The sequence below is a fragment of the Glycine soja genome, chromosome 11 (genome assembly GCF_004193775.1).
Source record: "Glycine soja cultivar W05 chromosome 11, ASM419377v2, whole genome shotgun sequence".
NCBI classification, from domain to species: Eukaryota; Viridiplantae; Streptophyta; class Magnoliopsida; order Fabales; family Fabaceae; genus Glycine; species Glycine soja.
In genome coordinates this window covers 15,795,925-15,821,134 of record NC_041012.1, presented here as the reverse complement: position 1 = coordinate 15,821,134, position 25,210 = coordinate 15,795,925, and the positions used below count along the sequence as shown (strand labels likewise).

The 25,210-nt window shown below is 30.2% G+C and overlaps 3 protein-coding genes across 3 annotated transcripts; all 3 read left to right on the top strand.

Moving 5' to 3' along the window:
- Positions 1 to 3,830: 3,830 nt before the first annotated feature.
- Positions 3,831 to 6,486, top strand: LOC114377134 (ferredoxin-like). Its single transcript, XM_028335540.1, has 2 exons — positions 3,831 to 3,974; positions 5,806 to 6,486. Exon 2 carries the CDS (start codon positions 5,813 to 5,815, stop codon positions 6,278 to 6,280), a length of 468 nt encoding a protein of 155 aa, XP_028191341.1. The 5' UTR covers positions 3,831 to 3,974; positions 5,806 to 5,812; the 3' UTR covers positions 6,281 to 6,486.
- A 7,132-nt stretch (positions 6,487 to 13,618) lies between these two features.
- LOC114375232 (glucan endo-1,3-beta-glucosidase 14-like) lies at positions 13,619 to 20,768 on the top strand. The gene is made up of 6 exons (XM_028333004.1): positions 13,619 to 13,760; positions 16,281 to 16,354; positions 16,746 to 16,868; positions 17,263 to 18,293; positions 18,435 to 18,582; positions 20,493 to 20,768. The coding sequence occupies exons 1-5, from the start codon at positions 13,663 to 13,665 to the stop codon at positions 18,504 to 18,506; spliced, it is 1,398 nt and encodes a 465-aa protein (XP_028188805.1). The 5' UTR covers positions 13,619 to 13,662; the 3' UTR covers positions 18,507 to 18,582; positions 20,493 to 20,768.
- Positions 20,769 to 22,183: 1,415 nt separating this feature from the next.
- LOC114374405 (DNA polymerase epsilon subunit 3) lies at positions 22,184 to 24,080 on the top strand. Its single transcript, XM_028332048.1, has 3 exons — positions 22,184 to 22,448; positions 22,835 to 22,953; positions 23,604 to 24,080. The coding sequence occupies exons 1-3, from the start codon at positions 22,291 to 22,293 to the stop codon at positions 23,810 to 23,812; spliced, it is 486 nt and encodes a 161-aa protein (XP_028187849.1). The 5' UTR covers positions 22,184 to 22,290; the 3' UTR covers positions 23,813 to 24,080.
- Positions 24,081 to 25,210: the final 1,130 nt, after the last annotated feature.

Here is a 25,210-nt window from a genome sequence, read left to right as displayed (position 1 = left end):
TTTGTCTCTTCTTTTTTTCATCAAATCGCAATCACTTATTATATCTATCATTTTACCTTTCTTCCTTCCGCCCCAATTAATATTCATCCTAAAATGAGATGGATGCAAATTAACTATCTCATATAATATTTTGGAAAAAAATTTTAAATTATAATTTTGATTTTTCTATAATTTTAAATTCACGATTTTGATTTTCTTATTTATAAATCAAGATATTTAATTCCCTTAGAGCTTATATAGATCGTTGACATAACATAAAAAGATTAAATAAAATAAAAAATAAAAAATTTCTTAATAAAAATTGAACTCATGATTTTTTATTCATAATCAAGACAATAAATAAGTAACACTTATTTTATTCAATTAAATACATAATCATTATTTTTTATGTATTATTAATCAAGAGTTATTTTTTAAAAATAATTATCAAAATTTATAAATTAAAATATTTAATATATAAATCTTTTTACTTTTATTTTATATCATTTTATATGTTTTATTTTAAATAGTTTAAATATTTTTTTTATTTTATCAAATTATAATTAAATTTCATAAATTAATAGGTAAATTATTTACATATTTTTTTGTAAATTGAATATACAAATTATTTACATAAAATTAAAAATATTTATATATTAAAATATTTTTTAGTTTATAAATTTTAATAATTTGAAAAAATTAATAACTCTTGACTAATGATACATATAAAATAATGTTAATATAGTTAATTAAATAAAACAAATATTTTATTGTCTTATCTATGAATAATTTTATGTAAATAGTTAGAGTAAAAATAATTTGTATATTAAAATAAATTTACAAAAAAATTATGTAAATAATTTAATATTAATTTAAGAAATAAAAATATGTATAATATTCAAAATAAAAATGTATAAAATGATATAAAATAAAATTTAATATTAAACATTTTTTAATTTATAAATTTTGATCATTTAAGAAAATAACTCTTGACTATTAATGTAGCTAATTAAACAAAGCAAGTGTTTTAGTGATTTATTTGTTTTGTCTAAGAATAAAAGATCATGATTTTAATTCCTATTAAGACATTTTTATTTTTCACTTTATTATTTTTTTCTACATAAGCATCATGTCAACCATTTACATAAGTTCCTCGTCAGCATCAATATAACATATCAAAGTCATGATAGACAGATAGAAGGACCAAAATTGTTTATTTTAAAAAATAAAAAAATATCTTGATTTAAAAATAGGAAGACCAAAATTATGAATTTAAACATAAACTTATTGAGAAACAAAATTTCAATTTAGCCAAAAAGAAAAGGTAGAGGAAAAAACAATAAAAATGTAATAAATAATATGATGAGAAAATAAGAGAGATAAAATAAAAAAAAAATAAGTATATATTTGTAATAAACCTTTATTAACGAGAATATATATATATATATATATATATATATATATATATAATTCATTTTTTTTATATTTATGCACTATACATTACTCATTTTGTGTCTTATATACTTTTCTTTTACCTCCTCCTTAATTCTTTTTTAATTGTAGATATGTATTGTGAAAGAAAAATTATAAGAACAAATCATTATTTAATAATGGACATCATCTTCTTCAACTGAACTTTTTATATATTCAATTTAAGGAATATCTTTTGTTTTCTCTTTTTTTATTGTAAAAATGATCATTTACTTCAACAGATGTAGAGTCATATAATAGAAATATATTTAAATGAATTATTTATTTTTTATTGTATAAATGTTTTAAAAATTATATTTAAACAACAAATGAAAATGGAATAGGTTCATATGCTAATTGTTAAAATAATATTAATTACATAGCAAAAATAATGATATTATTTAATGATTAACAAAATTTTAAAAAAGAAAAAAAAGAAAAATAAGGATGAATATTAATACTCAAATTGTGTCAAACAAAGAAATTTAATTACAATACATTAGAGCATCTCTAATGAAATGCTTACATGAGTTGTTTAATTTTAAGTAACTTTGCTTAAGTTTCTTTTTTTCTCATGGAGCATGTGACGTGGAATTGTTTATATAAGCATCATTAATTATATAAACAATCATTGTTTAATAACATTATATCATAAATAATATATTTTTAAGTATCATAAGACACACAAAATTAATTTAAGCACTCACTTTAGTAATTTTAGCATTTGAGTAAAATTTTGTTTAAAATACTTATATCTATATGAAATTATAAAACGCACAAAATTATGATAAATAATTCATATAAGCAACTATGTATTGTAAATGCTTTTAATAATATAAATTTGTATATTAATATTTAGTTACATATTAACATATACGGTTTTTCAAAGAAAATTATGGCAAGTTTATTAATTTTAATAATAATTATTTGGAAAAAAAGTATTTAGGCACCTTAAACTTTATTCCTTTTATAAATAGACATTCTAAACTTTAATTTTGCCTAATTGATTTCTAAACTTTATCTATTTTACAAATAGACACTATGAACTTTAATTTCTTTTCAATCAATCCTTAAACTTTACCTCTTTTGCACCTAGACACCTAATTTCAATTTTATCTCAATTAATTCTTAAAATTGACCCCTTTCATAAACAATATCTTATACTAAATTGGAGTTAAATCACTAAATAAAAAATCTCAAGTGTTTATTTATTTAATCTCAACTGTTTATTAATCTTATTTTTATAAATCACTTTTCAAACATTAAAATATAATAAATTTAGAATTAAAGTTTAAATATATTTTTTATTAGTGTTATTATTATCCGTTTTATATATATCTTTTAAATTCATATTCTTTATTATATTTTAAATATGGAAAAACTAGTTGTAAAAAAAAATGAATAATTAACATTTAATTAAGATAAATAAATTTAAAATATATTACTAAAAAAATTTGAAGATTAATTGAAATGCAATTAAAGTTCAAGGTGTCTATTTACAAAACAGTTAAAGTTTAAATAGTAATATCAATCATAATAAATTTAAATTTTATGGTGTTTATTTGTGAAAGAAGTAAAGATTCAGGACTAATTGAGATGAAATTAAATTTTAGGGTATCTATTTGTAAAAGGAATATAATTCAAGGGGGTTTAATGCTCTTTTCCTTAATTATTTTTTAAAAAAATTATGAAATATTTTTTAATTAATTGACAACTTAAAACTTTTTAAACAGCGTATATGCAGCTTGACAAATATTTTCAATAAGTTTATAGATTTTTTTTTATTGCAAAGTTTATTTGACAATAATAGTAATATTTGATAGAAAACTTATTTTAGTAGTTTATAATATTTTTATATACTACTTTAAGTAGTGTTTTGACATTTAATTTCATATATTTTATTCTATTGTTACTCTTAATTTTTTATTAAATTTATTTGTTACCCTTTTTACATAAGGTAAAGTTTTAATTTTTTTTTTACTCATTTGTATGATATACATAATAAAAATATGATCTCTACTTAAATGCATATTATTTTTATTTATTTTAAATTTGGTTTTAAATATTTTAAATATAATATAAAATTAACAGTAGAATGTATAATAATTAAAAATATATAATATATAATTAAAATAATTAATATTTAGTACAATATTATAATTGTTAAAAATAAATAAAAATATATATATTATAATTAAAAAATATATATTAAAATTTACCTAAAAATATCACATTTTTTTAGAAACATAAAAATATCATATAGATATATTAATTTCTATGATAGAAAAATTAAATTAAATTTTTTTTTAAAAAAAACAAAAAAACAAAAAAACAAAATAGTTGGTGATGGTTTGCGTGGAACTGTGGGCGGCAAGCACCTAACAGCGGCCAGAAGGATCTGATTCACTTTACTCTCAACAGATACGACACATTACCATTCTTCATAAAACCCCAAAACACTCTCTCTCGTGACTCAATCACTTCGTTTTCTCCGCTTTCATCTTCTCATCTCTTCTCTTTTCCCTGTAAGCCTCTTCAATTCAACATCTCTTTTCTTATTCTTATTCCATTACTTCTCTATACTCTGTATTCATATTTCTTAGACTCTGCAATTTTTTTATTCACTTATATACCCCTTCATCAGGGTTTTTCTTTCTGCTTACCAACTGTTGTGATTTTTGTATTAAACAACATCTTTATCTATTCATCGTATTCTTACGGGACATGGGTGTTGTTTGTTTTTAAAGAGAACAGGAAAAAAAGAAGGATTTTTTTTCCTTAAACCCTTTTGATGGGGTTTGGGGTTTAGAGTGACCAAATACATGGGTGAATAATTATACATGTTTTGTTATGTTGGTTAGGAATTGGGGTTGTCATCTAATTTGGAGGTTTTCAATGCAAAGAAACAAACTTTTTTGTTGTGTGTTGACTTTTTTTTTCTTTAATTATTTAGTGATGCAGTTGAGTGCTGCTTCTAGAGTTTCAGGGTCTGTCTTTGGACTGGTTATGACTTATGAGTGTGTTTATGTTTTATGTGCAACAAGTGTTTAAGAATATTTATTGTCTTTGAGAGAGAATGAGACCATTTTGTAGTGTTGTTTTCGTTGTAAATTGGAGCATCGAGTGAAGAGCAGAGTTACCATCCCGCTTCTTCTCATACGCCTCCATAAATCAAGGGCCTTTATATAACAGGATTGGAAAATTTTCCATTCTTTGTAAATTGTAATGGCATAAATTCATTCAAATGTTGTCATATGAAATTGCTTTTACAGTTTTCTATAGGATTAAAACTCTTTTACTTCTTACCTGCCTACCTTTGATATAGTTGTGATAGTTCTGTGGTTCCTTTCTCTGGTTCTGTAATGTGAAATCAACAACTTTAATATCCTGGCCTAGCAGAGGATGGTTGAATGTGCACTAGTAAAGGGGTCTTAGTCTTAGCATTAAGACACAATGGGTTGAGAAGAACTAAGCAAAGAGAAGTATCAAAGTTACTTCTCATTCAATCATCTTGTGTGTGTTGTATTGTGGACTGCTGCATTGTGATTGAATGACATAATTGAGTGAGACATGAAATAATATGAATCAATTATCAGATGTTTCTACAAAATGTTTTGTTGTGTCTTGTACTGTTTTGTCAGTTGAGTATTGTGAGTGGAATCTCGAAGAGACAATCCTTTTCCTACTATTAAGGACTAACTCTTCTAAAAACTTGCGCTGATAGGTGAAGACATAAGATTGTTTTTATGTATCTAACACATGCCATTATTAAAGCATTTTTTTATCGATGTATTGTTACAAAATTAAAGATCTAAAGATTACTTGTGGTCTTGTGGATATAAAAGTTTGTTGCACATTCATTTTTTGCACTTGCATCGTGTTTTTACTGTGTTTTGATCAACAACGTTGATGCATGGATATTTAAAAATTGATGACATACCTGAATCTTACCCACAAGGCACCGGATACCTAAAGAACTTAAAGAAACAACAGTGTTAAAATTTCATCATACTCATCTCACCCAATTTCTGCCCCTGTGCAACATAGATCAGCATTGACAAATATTGTATATGCCATTTATACTCTAGGTGAAATATCATTCCTGTATAATCTTTGGCCTAATCAAAAGATAATTTTATTCTTTCAGTTTCTTCAGAAGGGTATTTGTTGATATTTGATGAATGTATTTGGCAAGCAATGCAAGTCTTGTAGAACTTTAGCTGAATCCAGTTGGATTTCATGTCTTAATTTTTTATTCATTAGTGTGCACGACATATCTTAACTGTCATTGCCCTCTGCAATAGATAACCACTTATTCTGCTAAAGGTTAATTTGGTAGCGTTGATTTATTTTCAGGCTAATCATGGCAACCTTGTCAACTGTGAAGGTTTCCCCCCATTGCATGTTTCAAACAGCAAGCAAAAATCCATCCACTGTTGCCACCACAATGAAGTGCCCTTCTTCTTTTGGGTCTGTGAAGAGCATTTCCAGATCTTTTGGCTTGAAGTCATCCTCTTCATTTAGAGTCACTGCCATGGCTTCTTACAAGGTTAAGCTGATTGGCCCAGATGGAACAGAGAACGAGTTTGAAGCCACTGACGATACTTACATCTTAGATGCAGCAGAGAGTGCTGGAGTTGAACTTCCTTACTCTTGCCGAGCCGGAGCATGCTCTACCTGTGCTGGGAAGATTGTTGCTGGTTCTGTGGACCAGTCTGATGGCTCATTCCTCGATGACAACCAACTGAAGGAAGGCTTTGTGCTTACTTGTGTCTCCTATCCAACTGCTGACTGTGTAATTGAAACTCACAAGGAAGGAGATCTCTATTGAGCAATGCTGGCCTTAAAGTTGGGAATTGGGGAATTTAAGGTAGACTCTGCAACTAGTTTGCTTGTTCTGCTTTAGAGTCAAATTTTCTTTTGGGATTATTAGTGATTTGGTGTAATGATTTTTTGTTTGTGCAAGCAAGCACTGTGATATTAAGACGATAAACACCCGTCGTTTGGCTTTTAAATGGGATAGTTGATGTTTCTTTATTTTTTGGTTTTTTATGCTTTATTCGGTTCTTTTAATGTGTTTCTTGGGTAGCTGTTTTTTTTTAGACTAAAACATATTCTTATTCCCCTGTTTTTAATTAATTCTCATATAAAAAAGGATAGGTACAAGGGGTACCAAAACCCATGTACAAGAGATGACCCTTCAAAGGTTACAAGGTATTTATATCCAATAGGATAATATAAATACTATCTAACCAAAGAAGACACTCATATAGAAAGAACAGCTGCCCATGATTTTAAAACTATGAAAGATCAACTATCACATTAATTCTAAAAAATTATTCTTATTTCCCCTTATTTAAAAAAAAAATGTTTTTATGCCTCAAAATTTCCCTGTATCCGTCTGTTTCGTATTTTTACTTCTACGAACTCATAATGAACGAACTTATAATGAAGTGTTCTTCACCGAAATATAAGAACAAGTTTTCTGCAAATTTCAGTATTTAAAAGTTAAAACTACTATAGTTCATCAAATTTACTCAAATTTTATGTTAGATATACAAAATTTTCTTGAATCAATGATAATATAAAGTTGTGAGCGAAATTAATTTATGAATCAATGGCAATATAAAGTTGTGAGCCAAATTAATTTATGATCCAATTGATTAAGGAATATTCATAGTTTCAAGAATATAAAAAATAAATCCATATGTCAATTGTCAAACGTTAATCTATAAAAAAATGTAAAATTTAGCTAATGCAGAGACGAAATGTTATAGCTTGGCATGCATTCATAGCATAAGAAGAGAAGATATAGTTGCTTTATGGGTCAATTTGTTTCCAAAGGAAAAGATTCACTTGAGTGTAGATGGGTTCACATAGTCCAATTTTATTCTTTCATTGTTTTAACATAGGGAGTTGCTATTGGTCCTACAGGAACTGTTATTGTCTTCTTCTAACTTTTTAAATTTATGGAAAAGATTATTTTATCCCTCATTTCAAACCCACCATACTTTTTTTTATGAGTCAAAATAAATAAACAACATAATTATATTTTCGTTATATGTTTTTAAAGCCGAAACAAATACATAGTGAAAACATATTTCTATCTATAAAATCTAAAACGAAAACATGATTAGTTTTAGATTTTATATGTGGAATCACGTTTCCGTTATAGTGCAACAGGTGCGAACAAAATCTGAAACGAAAACACATTTTCGCATACAAAATTTAAAATGAAAATATATTTTGTTCGCGCCTCATGCACCATAATGAAAACATGATTCCATGGGAATAGCATTTTTGAAAGAAAAGAAAAATGTTTCATCCACTTGGTAGGGGCCAATAGCAATAATGTTGGAGTCAATAGCAATCTACTTTAACATAAGGGGCTTTGCTAGGTGCACCAAATGTATTGCTTGTGCACCCAGCATTAAAACAAAATTCCAAAAATATCCTTAAGTGTTTTTTATTTTTATGGATTACATAATCTGTATAACTCATACAGATTACGTGATCCGTATAACTTATATGGATCATGTAATCCATATAACTCATGGATCACGTAATCCGTATGAGTTTTTAAATTTTTTAATAAATTATTTTTTTAATAGTAATTATTTTTTATTTATAAAAAAAATATACAGATTAAATAATTCGTATGAGTTATATCAAAATTAATTATCACAAAATTTATTATTTAAATTTACATGAGCATTAAATATACATTAGAAATTTTAGTGTTATATATAACATTATTTATTTTATAATATAATTAGGCTATTAGCTCAATTGGTTTGTATTAATCTAAGTACAAACAAAGTCCTGTGGATTTGACATTCGAACTTCTGAGTATTTTACTACTTGTCACAAAATTGGTACACTTGTCAATCGGTTAACAAGTTTTTGGCATCGTTGCTAAGGACTTTGGTTTTCGTACTTGGTTGTTACAAATCCCAATTTGAGAGCAATTTTTTTAATTTTTTTTTATTATTTAAATTTTTTTTTATCTATTAATCTTTTTAGTTGCTTTATTTTATTTTTCAATTTTTTTCTTTATTCACTCTTATTTTATTCTTTTTTAAAAAAATAAAAAAAATTTAAGTTTTAATTTTTATTTTGTGATATCATGCACGATAGTTGTTTTTTTTTTAAAACAATTCACATTCCTTCTTTGAAGAACGCATCATGGCTGAAGATCGTCCACAGAGGATGACGCTAGAGGATTACTCTAGCTCTGTTATATCTCAATACTTTAGCAGCATAGCCAGACCAGATGTGCAAGCAGCCAACATTTCATATCCATATTCCCTCATCCAACTGATTTAGGGGAATTTGTTCCATGGCCTGCCGAGTGAAGATCCGTACGCACATCTGGCCACATACATCGAGATCTGCAACATAGTGAAGATAGCAGGAGTGCCAAAAGACGCTATCCATCTCAACTTATTTTCTTTCTCCTTGACCGATGAAGCAAAAAGATGATTTCGCTTGTTTAAGGGGAATAGCTTGCGGACATGGGACGAGGTGGTGGAGAAGTTCTTGAAGAAGTAATTTCCGAAGTCCAAGACTGTTGAGGGTAAGGTGGAAATCTCATCCTTCCACCAACACCCTGATGAATTGCTGAGTGAAGCACTTGACTGCTTCCATGGATTACTCCGGAAGACTCCTACACATGGGTTTAGCGAGTCAGTTCAGATCAACATCTTCATTGATGGCTTGCGACCTCATTCCAAGCAACTCCTAGATGTCTCCGTCGGTGGGAAGATCAAGTTGAAGACTCCAAAAGAAGCTATGGAGCTGATAGAGAATATGGCGGCCAGTGATCATGTCATTCTCCGTGATCGAGCCTACACACCCACAAAGAAAAGTCTTCTTGAGCTCACTTCTCAAGATGTTATGTTGGCCCAAAACAAGCTCCTAGCCAAGACCTTAGAGACTCTTACAGCAACTCTCAGTAATCTTTCACAACAACTACATGCAGTGCAACCTCCTCCAGCCATGCACATTGGGAGATGCAACATCTGTGGTGGCACTCATGAGTCAGACTCATGCATAGTCCAAGACGACGCATCCAATGAAGTTAACTACATGGGCAGTCATAATCATCAACGATTCCATCAAGGAGGACCACCAGGATTCTATCAGAGAGATGATTTTTTGCAGGACCATGATTGGAAATCCTATCCAGGGAATAACTTCAACCAAGGGGGTTCACCTTAGCAGCCTCCTAGCCAAGAGTCCAGCCTACGGCAGGAAACCACTAAGTTGGAAGAATTATTGGCACAATTCATGCAGAGGAACGAGTCACATCAGAAGAGTACTGATGCAGCAATAAAAAATCTGGAGGTAAAAATAGACCAACTAGCCAAGCTAGTTGCTGAAAGGCCCATTGAAACCATTGGGGTCAATACTGAGATGAAGCCCAAAGAGGAGTGCAAGGCAATTTTCACTAGAAGAGAAGAGAAGGAAAAGAAAACCAAGGATTATGTGCATGATGAGGAAGGAGAAAAGAAAGAAGAGAGAGAAAGAAATGAGGAGAAAGCTCAATAATGGGAGAAGTGCTCATAAGAAGAAATTCAACAAAAAAGTATTCTCCAAGTCAATACCCTTCCTCATCAATTGATTGTCAAGGAAGAAAGGCATGGAGAACATGATAAATCTTTAAGTGTCATTTTTTCCTTGATCACCAACACTTCTCTTGCAATGATATGGAAGGTGTTTCCGGGATACATGAGTTTCATGGAATCTCTAGCTAAGAGGCGAAAATGCAAGGAGGATGCATTTTATGTGACCTTCATGCCACCTTGAAGGCATTGGACTCGTCAAGCTAATGACGTTAAAGAAGCGCTTACTGGGAGGCAACATAGGATTTCTTACCCTACATCTCTTTTAGTTAATTGCATTGTGTGTTTTTGTTTTTTTAGGATAGTTGTGTTATTTCTTTTCTTTATTTTGATTTCTTGCAATTTAATTTTAGAAATTTAATTCTAATACTTTAATTTCAGTTATTGAATAAAAATTACATGATAGAGACATAAGAAATTAATAATTGGCTACGACTTGTTCTGGATGAATTGATGGATGAGATATACTGTGTACTAATGAGATGATTGTGAAAATTCTGATTTTTGTATGAGCAGACGTTATTGTGAGTGGTGAAGTATGAATCGAAAACACAAGAGTGAAGATGTTAGCATGTCTGAACGAAAATCATGGTATGGTAAGCCAAGTACTTCATAAATGTCTGGTGAGTTGTGTGAACCTTTGATTGTGAGAGAACGATTGTTCTTAATTTCCTGATTTTGCATGATTCTTAGATTGTTTGAGTACATACAGAATGTGGAAATGATCAAGGCTATGTTGTGATTTTCTTATCCACTGAGCCAAATAGCCAACCTGTTACTAAAATAAATCCCTTGCACCCTATTGAGCCTAATGCAATTAATTGCTTTTTTTTCTTGAGCCTAATGAAATTAATAACCACCTTATCTTAGGTTGTAGGAGAGCACAGGTCAAGGCAAATTTATCCTTAATTTGGGGGAGGAAGATTCTTGGGTGAAGTTTTTGTTTCAGGAATACTAATAACAGCACATACTCAATTGTGATAAGTTGCTACAGTGCTAGCGTAATCTAGTTTAGTTTTTTTAAAAAAAAAGGACAAAAAAGAGAGGAAAAAAAAAGGTATGTTTCAAATAAAAAAAACTGATAGCAACTATGTACAAAAAATAAAAATATGTTGTTAAGAATGGAAGACATGAAAGTCAGGGCTGTGAAATATAAAGCCATGGATTATCAGAAAAATACAAGGTAGGTACTCTTTTAGAACCTAACTTTGAATCCAAAGAAAAATCATGAATTCCTTGTTATCCCAACCACGTTACAAGCCTAAAAAACCCTTAGTGATCCACAGTATGCGTGTATGATTACATTAACTGAGATGAAGTGTAAAGTTGGGAACATTATTTTCAATTGTTGAATTAAAAACTCTTAGCTGAGACACTTCTGCACTGAGAGAAACACTAGCCTTGTAAGGAATGATGTGTGGTAAGTATGCCTTGATGAATTTTCTACTTGCTAACCTTTTTCATCTCCATGTGTATTCCTTCATGATTTCATCACAAGATCAAGACAAATGCAAGCTCAGGATCAGTTAGTGAAAGGTTTGAAAAGGTTTCGCAGTTATCTCATGTGTTGATATATTCAGAACTTGTCTTTTGCTTGAGGACAAACAAATGTTTTAATTTGGGGGAGTTTGATAACTGTGAAATATAAGCTAATTTGATAGTCAATTTGGATTAATAAGTGAGCGTAATTTCTTTACTTTATTATTGTTTTTAATAAAATAATGAAGAAATTAACATCTTTGCTATTTTTTATTAGCAAAATTCAAAAGAAGAAGATTTCAAGTGCTTTAGAGGAAAAATTGATACAAAAACTGGAGGAAAAAGCCTTGAAAAAATTTGGAAGAATTGGAAAGCCCGCTTAGCGCGCAAAACAGGTCTAGCGCGCTCTCTCGCTTAGCGCGCAGCACACGCTTAGCACGAAAAAGGCTCATGAAGAAGTTCAAAGACGCGCTTAGCACGAAAGCTCGCGCTAAGTCCGAAGTCAGCATGAAAATTAAGCTACCTAGTGCCTATATAAGGAGGAGAAAGCAAAAGAAAAAGACACAGAGTTTCAGAGACAACCCACACATTGGGTCTATTCCTTAAGGGAAACTCTCTCTCTTTAGTCATCCATCATCTTCTTCCATCCACCTCAACCTCCTAAAGTGTAAAAGTCTCTCATGACAATGAGAGGCTAAAACCCCCTCTAGTTAGGGCTTGGCAGGCCTAAAAAGCCAACAGATGTATTGTAATGCTTCATATCTATCAATGCAATCAGGTGTTTTCTTTCCTATTATCCTTTCTTATTTTAATTTCATGTATCATTCATTTTTACATCATCTTTAGGGGTTAATCGCTCGGGAGACGGTAATCCTTAATAGAAATACAAGGAAGGTCTTACATGCATTAGTTTTAGGAGTTATTCAGTGGGAAATGGTAATGTATACAGAACTGGGAAATGGTATCTCAACATTGCATTTCTAGGAATAAAGTTACTTTGGGAAATGGTAATGTCTCTCTTTAGTCATCCATCATCTTTATACTTAATGTTGTTTATGATTTCATCTTTGCAAAGAGATTTAGGAGAGAGAATACATAAATTAGGTTCTTCATCATGAGGGATCCGGATTGAGCATATTAATAGATAGATGTGGGTAGAAAAAATTCACCAAATTGATAGAGAAAAATCTAAAATAATACATCTTAGGCAAATAAGACAAGTTAGGTCTCAACATCATCACACTCTGAATTTATCTTCCTTTATCTTCATCTTATCTTTCTTTATCTTTATCATCTTTTAATTCTAACTTGTCACAAAATTGGTACACTTGTCAATCGATTAACAAGTTTTTGGCACCGTTGCCGGGGATCGAACCTAGGTCGTCCGGGTGACAGGCAAAAATACTTATGACTATACTACAACGACAATATATAATTTGTAAAACATATTTTTACAAAATTAAAAAAAAAAGCATACAGAATAGGTTCATACGGATCAGCTAATCCGTAAATCTCATACAGATTAGCTAGGTGTACCAGCAATTTCACTCAATGCCCTGACATAAGCAGTTTGGGCCCAATTATAATTAAACCTGGACCCCCCAAAAAAAGGATTATAAAAAATACTGGTCAGTGGCTCATTGATGACTGCCGCTTGAAGTGGAATATAGATTGATGAAAAAATATTATAAATAAATATGCACAAATAAAAGGAATTATAAATAAAATAAAATTAAATCAGAAGCATTTTTTTTCTCCAACCAATGAAATCATGGTTATCTCTTCTAAGCATTCAAATATGGTCTTAGTCTGGTATCTATTATTACTATGGTCTGATTGGGTGAACCCAAGTTGAGATTTTCAAATGGTGTTTGTTACATTAAATAACAGAACTAGGAACCTTTTGGTGGGGTTTTCTCTACATAGGGTGCATGCTGACTGATGATGGTAGTTGTTGCTACCCACCAACCCTTCCTAATAAAAAGCAGGATTTAAATAGAAAGGTTGGGATGGCCATAGTCACCAGAGTGGAAATGGGTCACATATATAACATTGATTTCCCGTAGCATTGGAGAGGGAGAGGATCTAATTACCATTCAATCTTGATTCAATGTTTGACCATTTGTCGCACGTGCCATCCCGGTGGTATATCAGCCGGTTCTCATGGAGTCGTTCGTTGCTCAACACGTGGGCTTCCCTAAGATCCCGGTAAACATTTTCTAATAGAAAATCATGACAAATGTTAACTAAAGCATTGATTAAAAAATTTCAAAAAAATATATTTATATTATGTTATTCGTGATTTTTTCGTATTCTTCTATTGTCTTTATAAAAAAATCTTTTATACTTTTTAATTTTTTAACCAATGTAACAAGATTTTATAATCATTACCATTATTCCATCATATTAATTAATTAATTAATTTCTTGTCATTTTAGTGGCTGATTTACCGTTCAAAGTTTCATCACTCGACGTCTCTTCCCAGTTTATGTTTTCACTATAAAAACTTGATTGATGGAAGTGTTTTCAAAACCTCAATTAAAAAAATTAACCCGAGTTTGAGTTAATCATACAGTCATCATCATCATAATCAAAATCTCGAGTAAGTTAAGCACAGTTGAGGTCATATTCTATCATCCATCAAATCCTAAAAAAATAGATATATTTTAAAATTGTATTGCTATCGACATCTAAGTTAGGCCAAGGTAGGTGTATGGGACGGGGTCTTGGCCCCCCTTGTTTTTTTTAATTTTAATTTTTATGATATATAATATAACATTTTAATATTGAATTCATTATTTTTTATTCAAATACTTTGATTATAAAAATAATAATACTTAAGTATTAATTATTTCTTTTCTTTTTATAGTATTTATTACAAAAATAATGAAATTTTTTCTTCTTTTTAGATAAATATATATTTTTATATAAATACTATTTTATTTTATAGTTTTTATCATTCAAATAATTATATTTTTCTTTTTTAAAAACAAAATATTCTATTTTATTTATTTTCTTTGTTAATATCTTTTCCACTTATAATTTATTGTTGTTATTTTAAAGGTTATAAATATTTATATTTGTAACCAAATGACTTTACTTTCATTTCTTTTATATTGAGTTGGTTATAATTGATTTGAGAAATTAAATAATATTTATAATTAATTTTTTTCTATGAGATAAACTTACACTAAATAAAATATTGATAACTTTCATTTTAAGACATATTAAAAATTAGTATTTTTTTTTCTTATCTCATTTTTGTTCTTCTTGTCATTTTTAAATCCAATCTAACTTTGGCTTTAAGTGTATTGAGAATAATTTTGAATTTATGAAATTAAATATCATTATATAAACTTTGGAAAAGCAAACTAAAATATTAAATTGTATTAGACATTTGTCAAAAGTGCATTAATAAATTTTGAGCTTTTTTACAAAATAAATAGTTAACTTATTTAGTTGTTATTACAAAATCATCTAAGTTATATTTTAACCCCCTAATTTCTTATTTTGGGTCCACCTTCGGAAAGAATAACTTAAAAAAAGTGTTTAAGTTAGTATTAACATACCTAGAATATTGGATACTCCTTGAATATGGAATGGGGAATACATCACATTATTCTTCACCACATCATGGTCCATGTTACATCCTGATCATGATTTTGTGTTGATAGGAATCAAAGTATACTAGGAGATTTATAATAACTCATATTTTGCTTAACTGATTTAGACTCTTGGACATATCCTAATCATGATTGGAATGATGTGAGAGACCATTTAATTTTATATGACACGGATTTTTATAACTAAATAAATACATTAATTAGTATAAATAATGGTAAATAAACTAGTCATATCAAATAATTTCAAAGTTGTCTAACTCACTTAGTTGAACAAGATGCACGATTTATTGTAAATTACTTATATTGTTTTTTTATACTTATCGACACACAAATATTTAAGATTTTGGTATGGTCAATTAACAAGATGTAATTAGTTAAGATTTTGTAATTAGTTAAAAGATGTAATTCTCGATTTGAGAGGGTAAAATTAAGTTTTATTTTAAATTAAATTATTTTTCAGTTTGATATGAAAACTTAACTTATTTATTTAACATATAGGTTATATTCGGTATATGTTCGGTAAAATTAACTGAAAGTTAAAAAATTAATTGAAATGAGTTGTTGAACTTAGACATAATTTTATTTATGATTGATATATTTTTAAAAGGTTAGCATGACTTGAAAATTTATTTGAAACTTATTTTATAATTACTTCTTTTAAATATGACAACAAAATTTTTATTTAATTATCTAAAACTTATTTTAGAATTATTGTTTAAATCATTTTTACTATCTAATTTTCTCTCAGTAAAGGTAACAAATACAGAGAAAAAAAATGTGAAATCCTTTCTTTTAAAGAAAAGAAAATTACTATAATTTATTTTTTTATGAAAACTAATACTATAATTAAAATAAGTAATTTACAACTATTAATTAATCTCTATATGTTTGGTCAGCATATTTGAAATGAGAGGGGACCCACACATACAATGAGAATTAGGCTTCATCAATAGAGCCCGTATTTTTCTTCTGTTGTATTTAGCTTGTGTATATCTTATCTTTGTTTGTCATACACGAAAGGAAAATCATATCTCTACGCCCTATTTTTACATTAGTTATTTTCTTACCTTTTTACATTATTAATTTTTACGTCATACTTGTTCAGGGGGGGAAAGAGTAAAGAGATATCAGCATACTCAATGGCGGAACTTGACCATAATTTTTGGAGGAACCAAAATGGTAAAAAATATTCATATATTAAAAATTCAAAATAACATAATTATATAACTTTATTTTTGGATGAAACATAATTCTATAACTCAAAACACAAAATAATAAGATAATGATTTAGGAATTATAAGATTGATTGGATAATAAAAGAAGAAGCCGAGGGAGTTTCATCCCTCTGCTGCATAATATATTAAAATGCATACTTTTTTTTTTGTTTTATCATCAATCTTAGTAACAACACTCTAAGGATGATGTAAATAAAATAACATTGCAATAATACTATAATAGCATTGCTCTAGAAAACAGAGTTGCCCGGATTCTCATTTGACAATGATTAATAGTATTTATAATATATTATGAAAAGTTCTATTAGTTGGTGTCCAACATTGCATCCTCTCAGTTTCTGTGCCTAGAAGCGTGGCGTGGTGGTCTCAATTGGTGTCTATGGCCATGATGATCAGATCAGTAATGACAAGTTGTTCCTTCTTCATATCAATGCTTTTGTTTCTTTTCACCATTTCAGGTTCGTTATTTACTTTGTCTACTTCTGCTTGATTCCATGGAAAGTGGATGATGAATAAGAAAAGAAAGATAACAACTTATATGTTAATGATAGAGTCTTATTCTATTCTATTCTATTCATACTTGCCTTGGAAATGGAAAATTCTATTTACCCCTTAGTGAGAGTTGTGATCAGAATAGCTTCACAAGAGGAATCAACAACTATTTTTAGCTTCCTCATTCTCTCAACTTGGAGTAGTATCTATTCTCCTCATGGTATATGTGTATTGAGTGTTGGTTCAATATCTATATAATCTGACTTAAAGGGCCATCTTGATTCAATGTTTGATCATTTGTGCAAGTTAAACTGCATTTATCATTTTAAGCTGATTTTGTTTTACTTAATGTGTTTTCAGATTTGTTTGTGCAAATCCATGGCCTTGGTTTTGGAATCAACTACGGACAGATAGGCAACAATTTACCTCCTCCATCTCAAGTTGCTGTTCTTATAAAATCTATGAATGTGAGTAGGATCAGGCTCTATGATTCTGATCCAAATGTTCTACTAGCCTTCTCTCAATCCAATGTGGAATTCGTAATAGGACTTGGAAATGACTACCTAGAGAACATGACAAACCCTTCTAAATTTCAAACATGGATTCAGCAGCATGTTCAACCTTACCTCTCTCAGACCAAAATCACTTGCATCACAGTGGGAAATGAGGTGTTCAATAGCAATGATACTCAGCAAATGTTGAATCTTCTCCCAGCAATGCAAAGTGTGCATGATGCCCTTGTTAATCTTGGACTAGACAAACATGTAACCGTCACAACCGCCCATTCATTCAACATATTATCCAATTCCTACCCTCCTTCATCCGGGGCATTTAGGGAAGATCTTGTGCAATATATCCAACCCCTTCTTGACTTTCATGCTCAAATCAACTCACCTTTCCTCATCAATGCATACCCTTTCTTTGCATACAAAGATAACCCAGACGAAGTTTCCTTAAACTATGTGCTTTTTCAGCCAAGTGAAGGCATGATTGATCAAAACACCAATTTGCATTATGACAACATGTTGTATGCTCAAATTGATGCTGTCTATGCTGCCATCAAACAAATGGGGCATGACCATGATGTTCAAGTTAGGATTTCCGAGACCGGTTGGCCTTCTAATGGTGATCCGGACGAGGTTGGAGCTACACCGCAGAATGCAGCTTTGTATAATGGTAACTTGATCAAAAGGATACAGCAGAAACAAGGCACTCCTGCAAAACCATCTGTTCCAATTGACATATATGTCTTTGCACTTTTTAATGAGAATTTGAAGCCTGGTCCAGCATCAGAGAGAAACTATGGACTTTACTATCCTGATGGTACTCCAGTTTATAACATTGGATTGAAGGATTATCTCCAAGAGATTCCTATGGCAGCTAAATCCAATGTAAGTAGACACATGATCGAACTTTAACGTACTTTTAAAAATTCTCATTATTTTTTTTTATTATTATTACTATTATTTGGCTTGTAGATTGTATATTTTGATTGAGTAGTTTTTAATGCTTCCATCGTTCATAATTTGCAGACTTTGTCTGTCAATTTTCTTGTATGTATAACTACATGCTTGATCTTTGCTTTGGAGCCTTCAAGATGGTGATCAGAAGAAGGGAAGGTTAAAGGGAAACAGAGGAATTCCCATACGTCATTCTTTTGCAATAGATAGTTTATGCAAGGTGAGGAAAAGATTAATTTGTCCATGCATTTTTTTATTATTAATAATTTATTAATGTTCTTTGTATTTTATTTGCAAGGTAATTGGTATTTTCTCCAATTACTGTATTTTTAGCTGAATACTGAAACTAGGAGTTAATTTATTTTATATAGGTAAATGTTAATGGTTAGTTTTTGTTAATAAGAGAGATTAAATCCTTAACATTTTGTTATTTCTTTCTTTCTTAACTATCCAACCAATCTCATATTTTTAAGAGTATATAATTACTGAACATTTTATGGATTCATTCTATCATGTCATAGAAAATTAAAAATGATATGATTGTGTGAGAAAGTTCAGTCCAAAGCTCAAAAGGGAAACCCTTTTTGATGCCACCACTTTAATCTTCACTTTCTAATAGTAATTAAGTGTACAAATTTAGAAAAGTTTGAAAATAGTTTAATAGGAAAGTTTTGGAACATTACTGTAGAAAGGTTCTGCCTAAATATCAATTAAAAGCAGAACCTGCCAAATGCTGTCCAATTCGTGCATGCCACAAAGTGGACTCTTGTGCCGACCTTAACCACCCCAAGAAAACCTTCATTACTCTTTTTGAGTATTAAAAATATGGTAATCAGTCTCCATCGTCCTTATCTCCCACTTGCAATCATGCGTATGAATCTTCCTGTGAACGAAATTGTTCTTGTCTTCAGCTATACAAAAGTCCAAATCAGTTGCATCAAACTCAAAAGAAAAGCCCTCAGAACCTCCTCATCTCAGAAATTCAAACCCCACAATTTTGTCCCTGGTTGTGATTTGTCAGCCTTATTTTATACACATCTCCTTCTTCCAATAATTTCCATATTATTTTTTTTAATCGTACTAGTCATTCATTTTCTCATGCTTCCATGCCATGCATCTCTTTTCAAATCTTCATCATGATTGATGTACTATGTTTACATAAAAAACATTTCATTAACTTAGTGTGGAATAAATAGTTACTGTGCAAGGTATTATAAAAAAATGTTTAAAAGAGTTGAGAATTTCTACAATCTCTGAGTCATGTTCATGCTAAATGCAATACGAATTTCTTTGTGTTACTTCACTCAGTTTCCTTAGCTAATGTTTTAGATTCCATTGTATGAAAAAAACGATTAGAAAGGATATTTCACTAAAAGTAATCAAATAGGTTCTTTGATAAAAATTAATCGTTGGTAAAACTAATAAATACTTCACACTAAATGTCACCGTAACAAAAAAAAAAAGTAGGAATTTCTTTGTGTGAATTGTTCGGATGTCTAAAAAACGTGTTGGATAATTACGTGCAGTGGCTAAAATTTTCAAACAAGGAACCTAATTTAGAACTATTATTGCTTCTTTTTTGGACAAAAAATCACGTGGAATAATATTCTACAACATGAGCTGTTAATCGCTTTTAGACGTGGATATGGCATGGTCCATACCATCGAAAGTGAATTGTGTTGTATTCATACATCGGTTATAGGTTCAAACGGGATAAGATAATTGACATGTGAAAAAGCATCCACTTAAAAATTTCCTTCTCAAAGACTACCTGAACTTTTGGTGCATTGAAGAGGTCTCTCTTTTCTGATTTAGTACTATTGAAAACAAAATACTGTTATACCATGTTTTAATCAATAGAGTTAAAATAAAAAACCCATCAGGTACGATAATGCATGAGTAGGAGAGGTGGCATATGGTATAGTCAGTAAATCAAAGTTATTGGATAAAGATCAAATGGTTGAAATTTGGAATTTATGTTTAAATTCAATTTGCTAAGATTGAAATTTAAACCGTTTGATTATCATCCAATGACTTCAATGTACTGAGTGCACCAAATGCACCATTTTTTACTGCATTCAATATAAATCCCTAGGTCCAATACTTATTGGCTTTGATATATCCTTGCAGGGAGAAGAAAACTAAAGCAGCACAACTTTCTTGTCATTTGTCCAAGGAAATTCGTACATTTTGCATGAAGTTGGCTGTTTTGTCCATATAAATGAAAGATGTATGATGTATCATGGCTAGTTAAAATCATTTATACACTTATTGATTTCACCATTTTAGGAATAACCAAAATAAATCCCAAAATTGGAGGTGTAAAAAGGAGTATAGTGATTTTTTTAACTTGTAAACATTAGCTTATTTGTTAATTTCAGAAGTATGAGAACATTTGTGTGTCAATTATTGCGTTCGATCGTCACCTATAAAAACATTTTTAATCAAGTAAATTAAAAAATAATTATTTAATTTTTTTGTCGAGAAATAATTATTCAATTAGTCACATTAAAATTATTTATTAACAATTTATATTATTTTTTAAAATTCACTCTTAAAATTATTAGAACTCATCATCTCACTTTTTACTTACTTAATTATTAACTAATATGGTTTCATTCTTTTATTAGGATTTATATATCATTTTAATCCTGATTAATCTCTTCTCTCGTCTTTACACCAGAGAAAAAAAATTATTCTATTAAGACTCATCATCTCATTTGTTTTATTTAAAGTTCCATTAACTTTTGTTACATAATAAAAAAAAATATCATTTGTACACTCTCCTCGAAGAAACAAGTACTACACTGTTTTTTCGTCCCTCTTTGTGTTACACTCTCCTCCCTTAATAAATACAAATATATTAAATTTTTAAATATGTATATATATAATTAAATGTTTTATTTAATTGTTCATATTTTATTATATATTTTCATAATAAAAATTACTACACTTCTTAATTTATAACTTTAATTATTATTTTAAATTTGGGTTCAAAATTTCAATCATGGTTGATTTTTTAAGGTTAAATTATAATTTTAGTTCTCTAATTTTATAATTTATAATTATGATTGCGGTTTATGGTCCTCAACATTAATGGTGGATAAGGTGGTTGGTGGTTGCAGTTTGATGATATGGTCGTGTTTGTGGTGGTTGGCGGTGGGTATGGAGTTTTGTTATGGTGACATCCGAGTTGATGGTGGCACAATATGGGTCGTGCGGTGGTCCGATGATGAATTTGGTGGATGATTTTAGAAGGGGCAAGATGACTATGGATGGGATCGTTATGCTTGTGATGTCAAAGAAGATGAAGATGGGTTAGAAAATATTTAGGTTAAAGATGGCTCATTCCAGCTACTAATCACAAAAGAAAACTTAAGTGCCCCACCCTAACAAATTAATTGGTCAATGTTAACATATCAACTATCAACTAGGAATGAAAAATCAAAATCATCAATTTAAAAATTAGGATGATCAAAATCGTCTATTAAAAATCAAAGGATGAAAATTATACATTTATGAAACTAACGGAATTAAAATGATAATTTAGTATTTTTTTAATTAGAATTTTCATTTTAAAAAATTAATAAAAAAATATATTTAAGTTTAATGATTAAATAAATTTTGATTGATTGTTAATATATAGGATTTTTTTACATTAAAAATCAATATAATAATTTTTAAAATAATTATTATAAAATACAACAATTTATTGTATATAATAGTCTATCATTAAATAACTGTGTAAAAATATTTATAGCATAAATACATTCTAATTAAATTCTTGTAAATTTTCTCAGTTATAAAATGTTGTTCTCACGCCCTATTGAAAGAAAAGAAAGAGTTTGGCACTGATAATGGCGGGAAAGGAAATCTAACTATAAAACCCTAACCCTAAACCCATTCGAATCGGAATCGGAAGAAGATAATGTCGGAGGCGGAGGAGCTACCCCGGTCTATTGTGCGCCGCGTAGTGAAGGATAAGCTGTCCCGTTGCTCCGAAGACGGAGAAATTTCCGTCAGCAAAGACGCTCTTCTCGCATTGTCCGAAAGCGGTAGGATCTTCATCCACTACCTTTCCGCAACGTAAGCCCTCGAAACCCTTCAATGAATTTCTCTCGAAATTTTGGATTTTTATGTTTGAATCCCTTTTCCCCTAATTTGAAAAAAACCAAAAAGTAGGATTCGGATTGTAATTGTATGATTGATTAATAGATGATGAAATTAAACAGTGGAAGAAAGCAAAAATGAGACCTTTTTAGATAGAAGAAGCAGAACAGTAATGGGGTATTTGTATTGTACTGTAGTGTAAGTATGTCATATTAAGTATGTATGTGATTTTTTTTATCGGCAAATATTAGTTTTGTTAGCAAAGGGATCAAATCCGTGACTTTTCCAAAAAAAATTTCTCTCTTAACCATAAAACCCACCTTATATCTCCTGTATGTATGTGATGTGATGGCGTTATGCAGGGCTAATGATATATGTAAGGAGTCTAAGAGGCAGATTATCAATGTTGAGGATGTTTTCAAAGCTCTTGAGGAAACTGAGTTCCCTGAGTTTCTTCGTCCTCTGAAAGCTTCCCTTGAAGGTAGGTCACTTTCACTTACGATGTTCAGTTCACACCAAAGATCGTAGTCTACTAGCTGTCATTTATCTTTAGTAGCTGTCAAGTTCTTGTGAAGTCACCTTGTTCTAAAAGTTAGAATAAAACATTGTGATATTACCAGAGACTGAGGGGAGTAAATTTAGACCATACAAGCAGCAATTGATGGTTAGGATTAAAATTAAAAGTTATTTAATGATCACGTAATCACTTAAAATCATATGACTTTATGTTTTAGTCTTAAGCTTTTCTTGATTTGATTCAATGGCCATGATTCACTCCTCTCACTCTCATAATAAAAACCCTCTTTCTATATATATATATATATATATATATATATATAAAGAGAGAGAGAGAGAGGAAGCGTACCAGGTGAGAAATGAGAGTGAGATGAACGAATCTCAACTACATGTCCAACTTTGACATGGCTATTAATTGATGTGGTCACTATTCCATTGTTATGACTGAGTTTGTTTTATGTCATTAGACAATATACGATCCTGGCCTGTTAATTACTTTGTTTGCACTCGGCACTTGGCACTTAGCACAGCAGACAGTTTGTTTTGGAAGAATTTATTTACTGTGTCTGTGTAGTTTCTAGCACACCTTGACACTTTCTCTTCATTGCATAACAGAGTTTAGGAAGAAGAATGCTGGAAAGAAAGCTGCAGTGTCAAAGGGAAAGGATGATGAGCCGAGAAAGAAAAGGAAGTTGGAAGGTGAGTCACCTGATAAGGGTGAGGGTTCTGATAAAGCTGAGTTATCGGATAAAGGAGAGGATCCTGATAAAGGTGAGAGTGATAAAGGTGAGAGTGGTGACGAGACCAATGATTTAAAGGAATGAAGGCAGTTGTATTTGTTATGACTGAGCCAGCGCGTTTATGTTTTGTGTTATGTTGGGAATGTGCATGACTCCTTGTTTATTGGATGCAGCTTGGTATTAATGTCAAAAATGTAGCTTTTTGATTGTTTCTCAGTAAAACACATCCCCTACCCTACCCCCTGATGTATGGAGCATTTCAGGAAAGAAATGATATTCCATCTTATATATTGATGAGATGCATTTTCTCACCATGGGTGTGGAGAGTAAATAAAGAAGTTGAACTGAGAAATTTATGTACGCAAAATTGCCTTTTAGATTAAATGCAGCAAAATAATGTGCTGGACGTAAGCAGTTTTACTGCATTTGGTTATGAATGCCTGGATTGAAACTCATACAATTTTGTAACAATGGTAAGAAACTTCAAAAAAGTCACTTTTATATTATTTTGTTTACTTTCACTTAATTATGATTGAACTAAACTAATTAATTCAATTTTTATATTGATTTTTTATAAACAAAAATAAACCTTTCATATTAAAACATTACAAAATAAATCGCTTCCTTCTCTTTTCTCTCTCCCTCTCTTAGACTCCTCTCACATTGGCTTCTCACTTCAGCCCCATTCTCCTTCTCATCTCCCTTTGTTAGACAGTTACAACGTTACTTTAGCCCCATTTCCTAACATTTTATCCTCAACTAAAATTCTCATTTACACACTCATTTTTCATCCAAATCTCTCTTTTCATCTTCCTCCCAATGGTTTCCCCAGATCTGTGACGACGGAGCTTTGACAGCAAGGTGAGGCGCGGTGCGAGGCCTCAAAGGTGTGATGGCAACGCGAGTCATGGTGCCATGGAGGTGTGATGGTGAGGCAAGTTGTGACGACAAGGCGAGGGTCACCTAGGTACACGGCACGACGCAAAGGAGGTTAGACGGCGAGGTTCTTCCATTTCTGTTTTGTTTTCCTCTTTTTTGGTGGTTGGTTGATTGTACTTCTCTTTTAAAAATAGTATTTTTTTAATGCCAAGGAACCATTTCTTGCTGAAGGAACAAAGCTTGTTTTTAAGAAACTCTTGTCATGTAAATTTGCTCCAATGGAAAAGAAATTACAAGATATTTTTTCTTGACTTAAGAAATTTTCATTGGCTCTAAGCTATCATTAACATAATTTTAATTGAGTTAACTGTGTCAAGTGACGTTATGAGTAAGTGATTGATCACCCATTTTCCCATTCTAGCTTAGAATGAGGTTATGATACTTGACTATGCATGGTGTCCAGTAATTAGAAAGAAAGAAATTCCATGAACCAGATAAATTTTTGCAGAACAAAACTTAATCATTATGTTAATTATCATTAAAATTCACCTCAGTATCAAGTGATAAAAATTTACATTGAAAGTTAGAATAGGTAAAACTCAT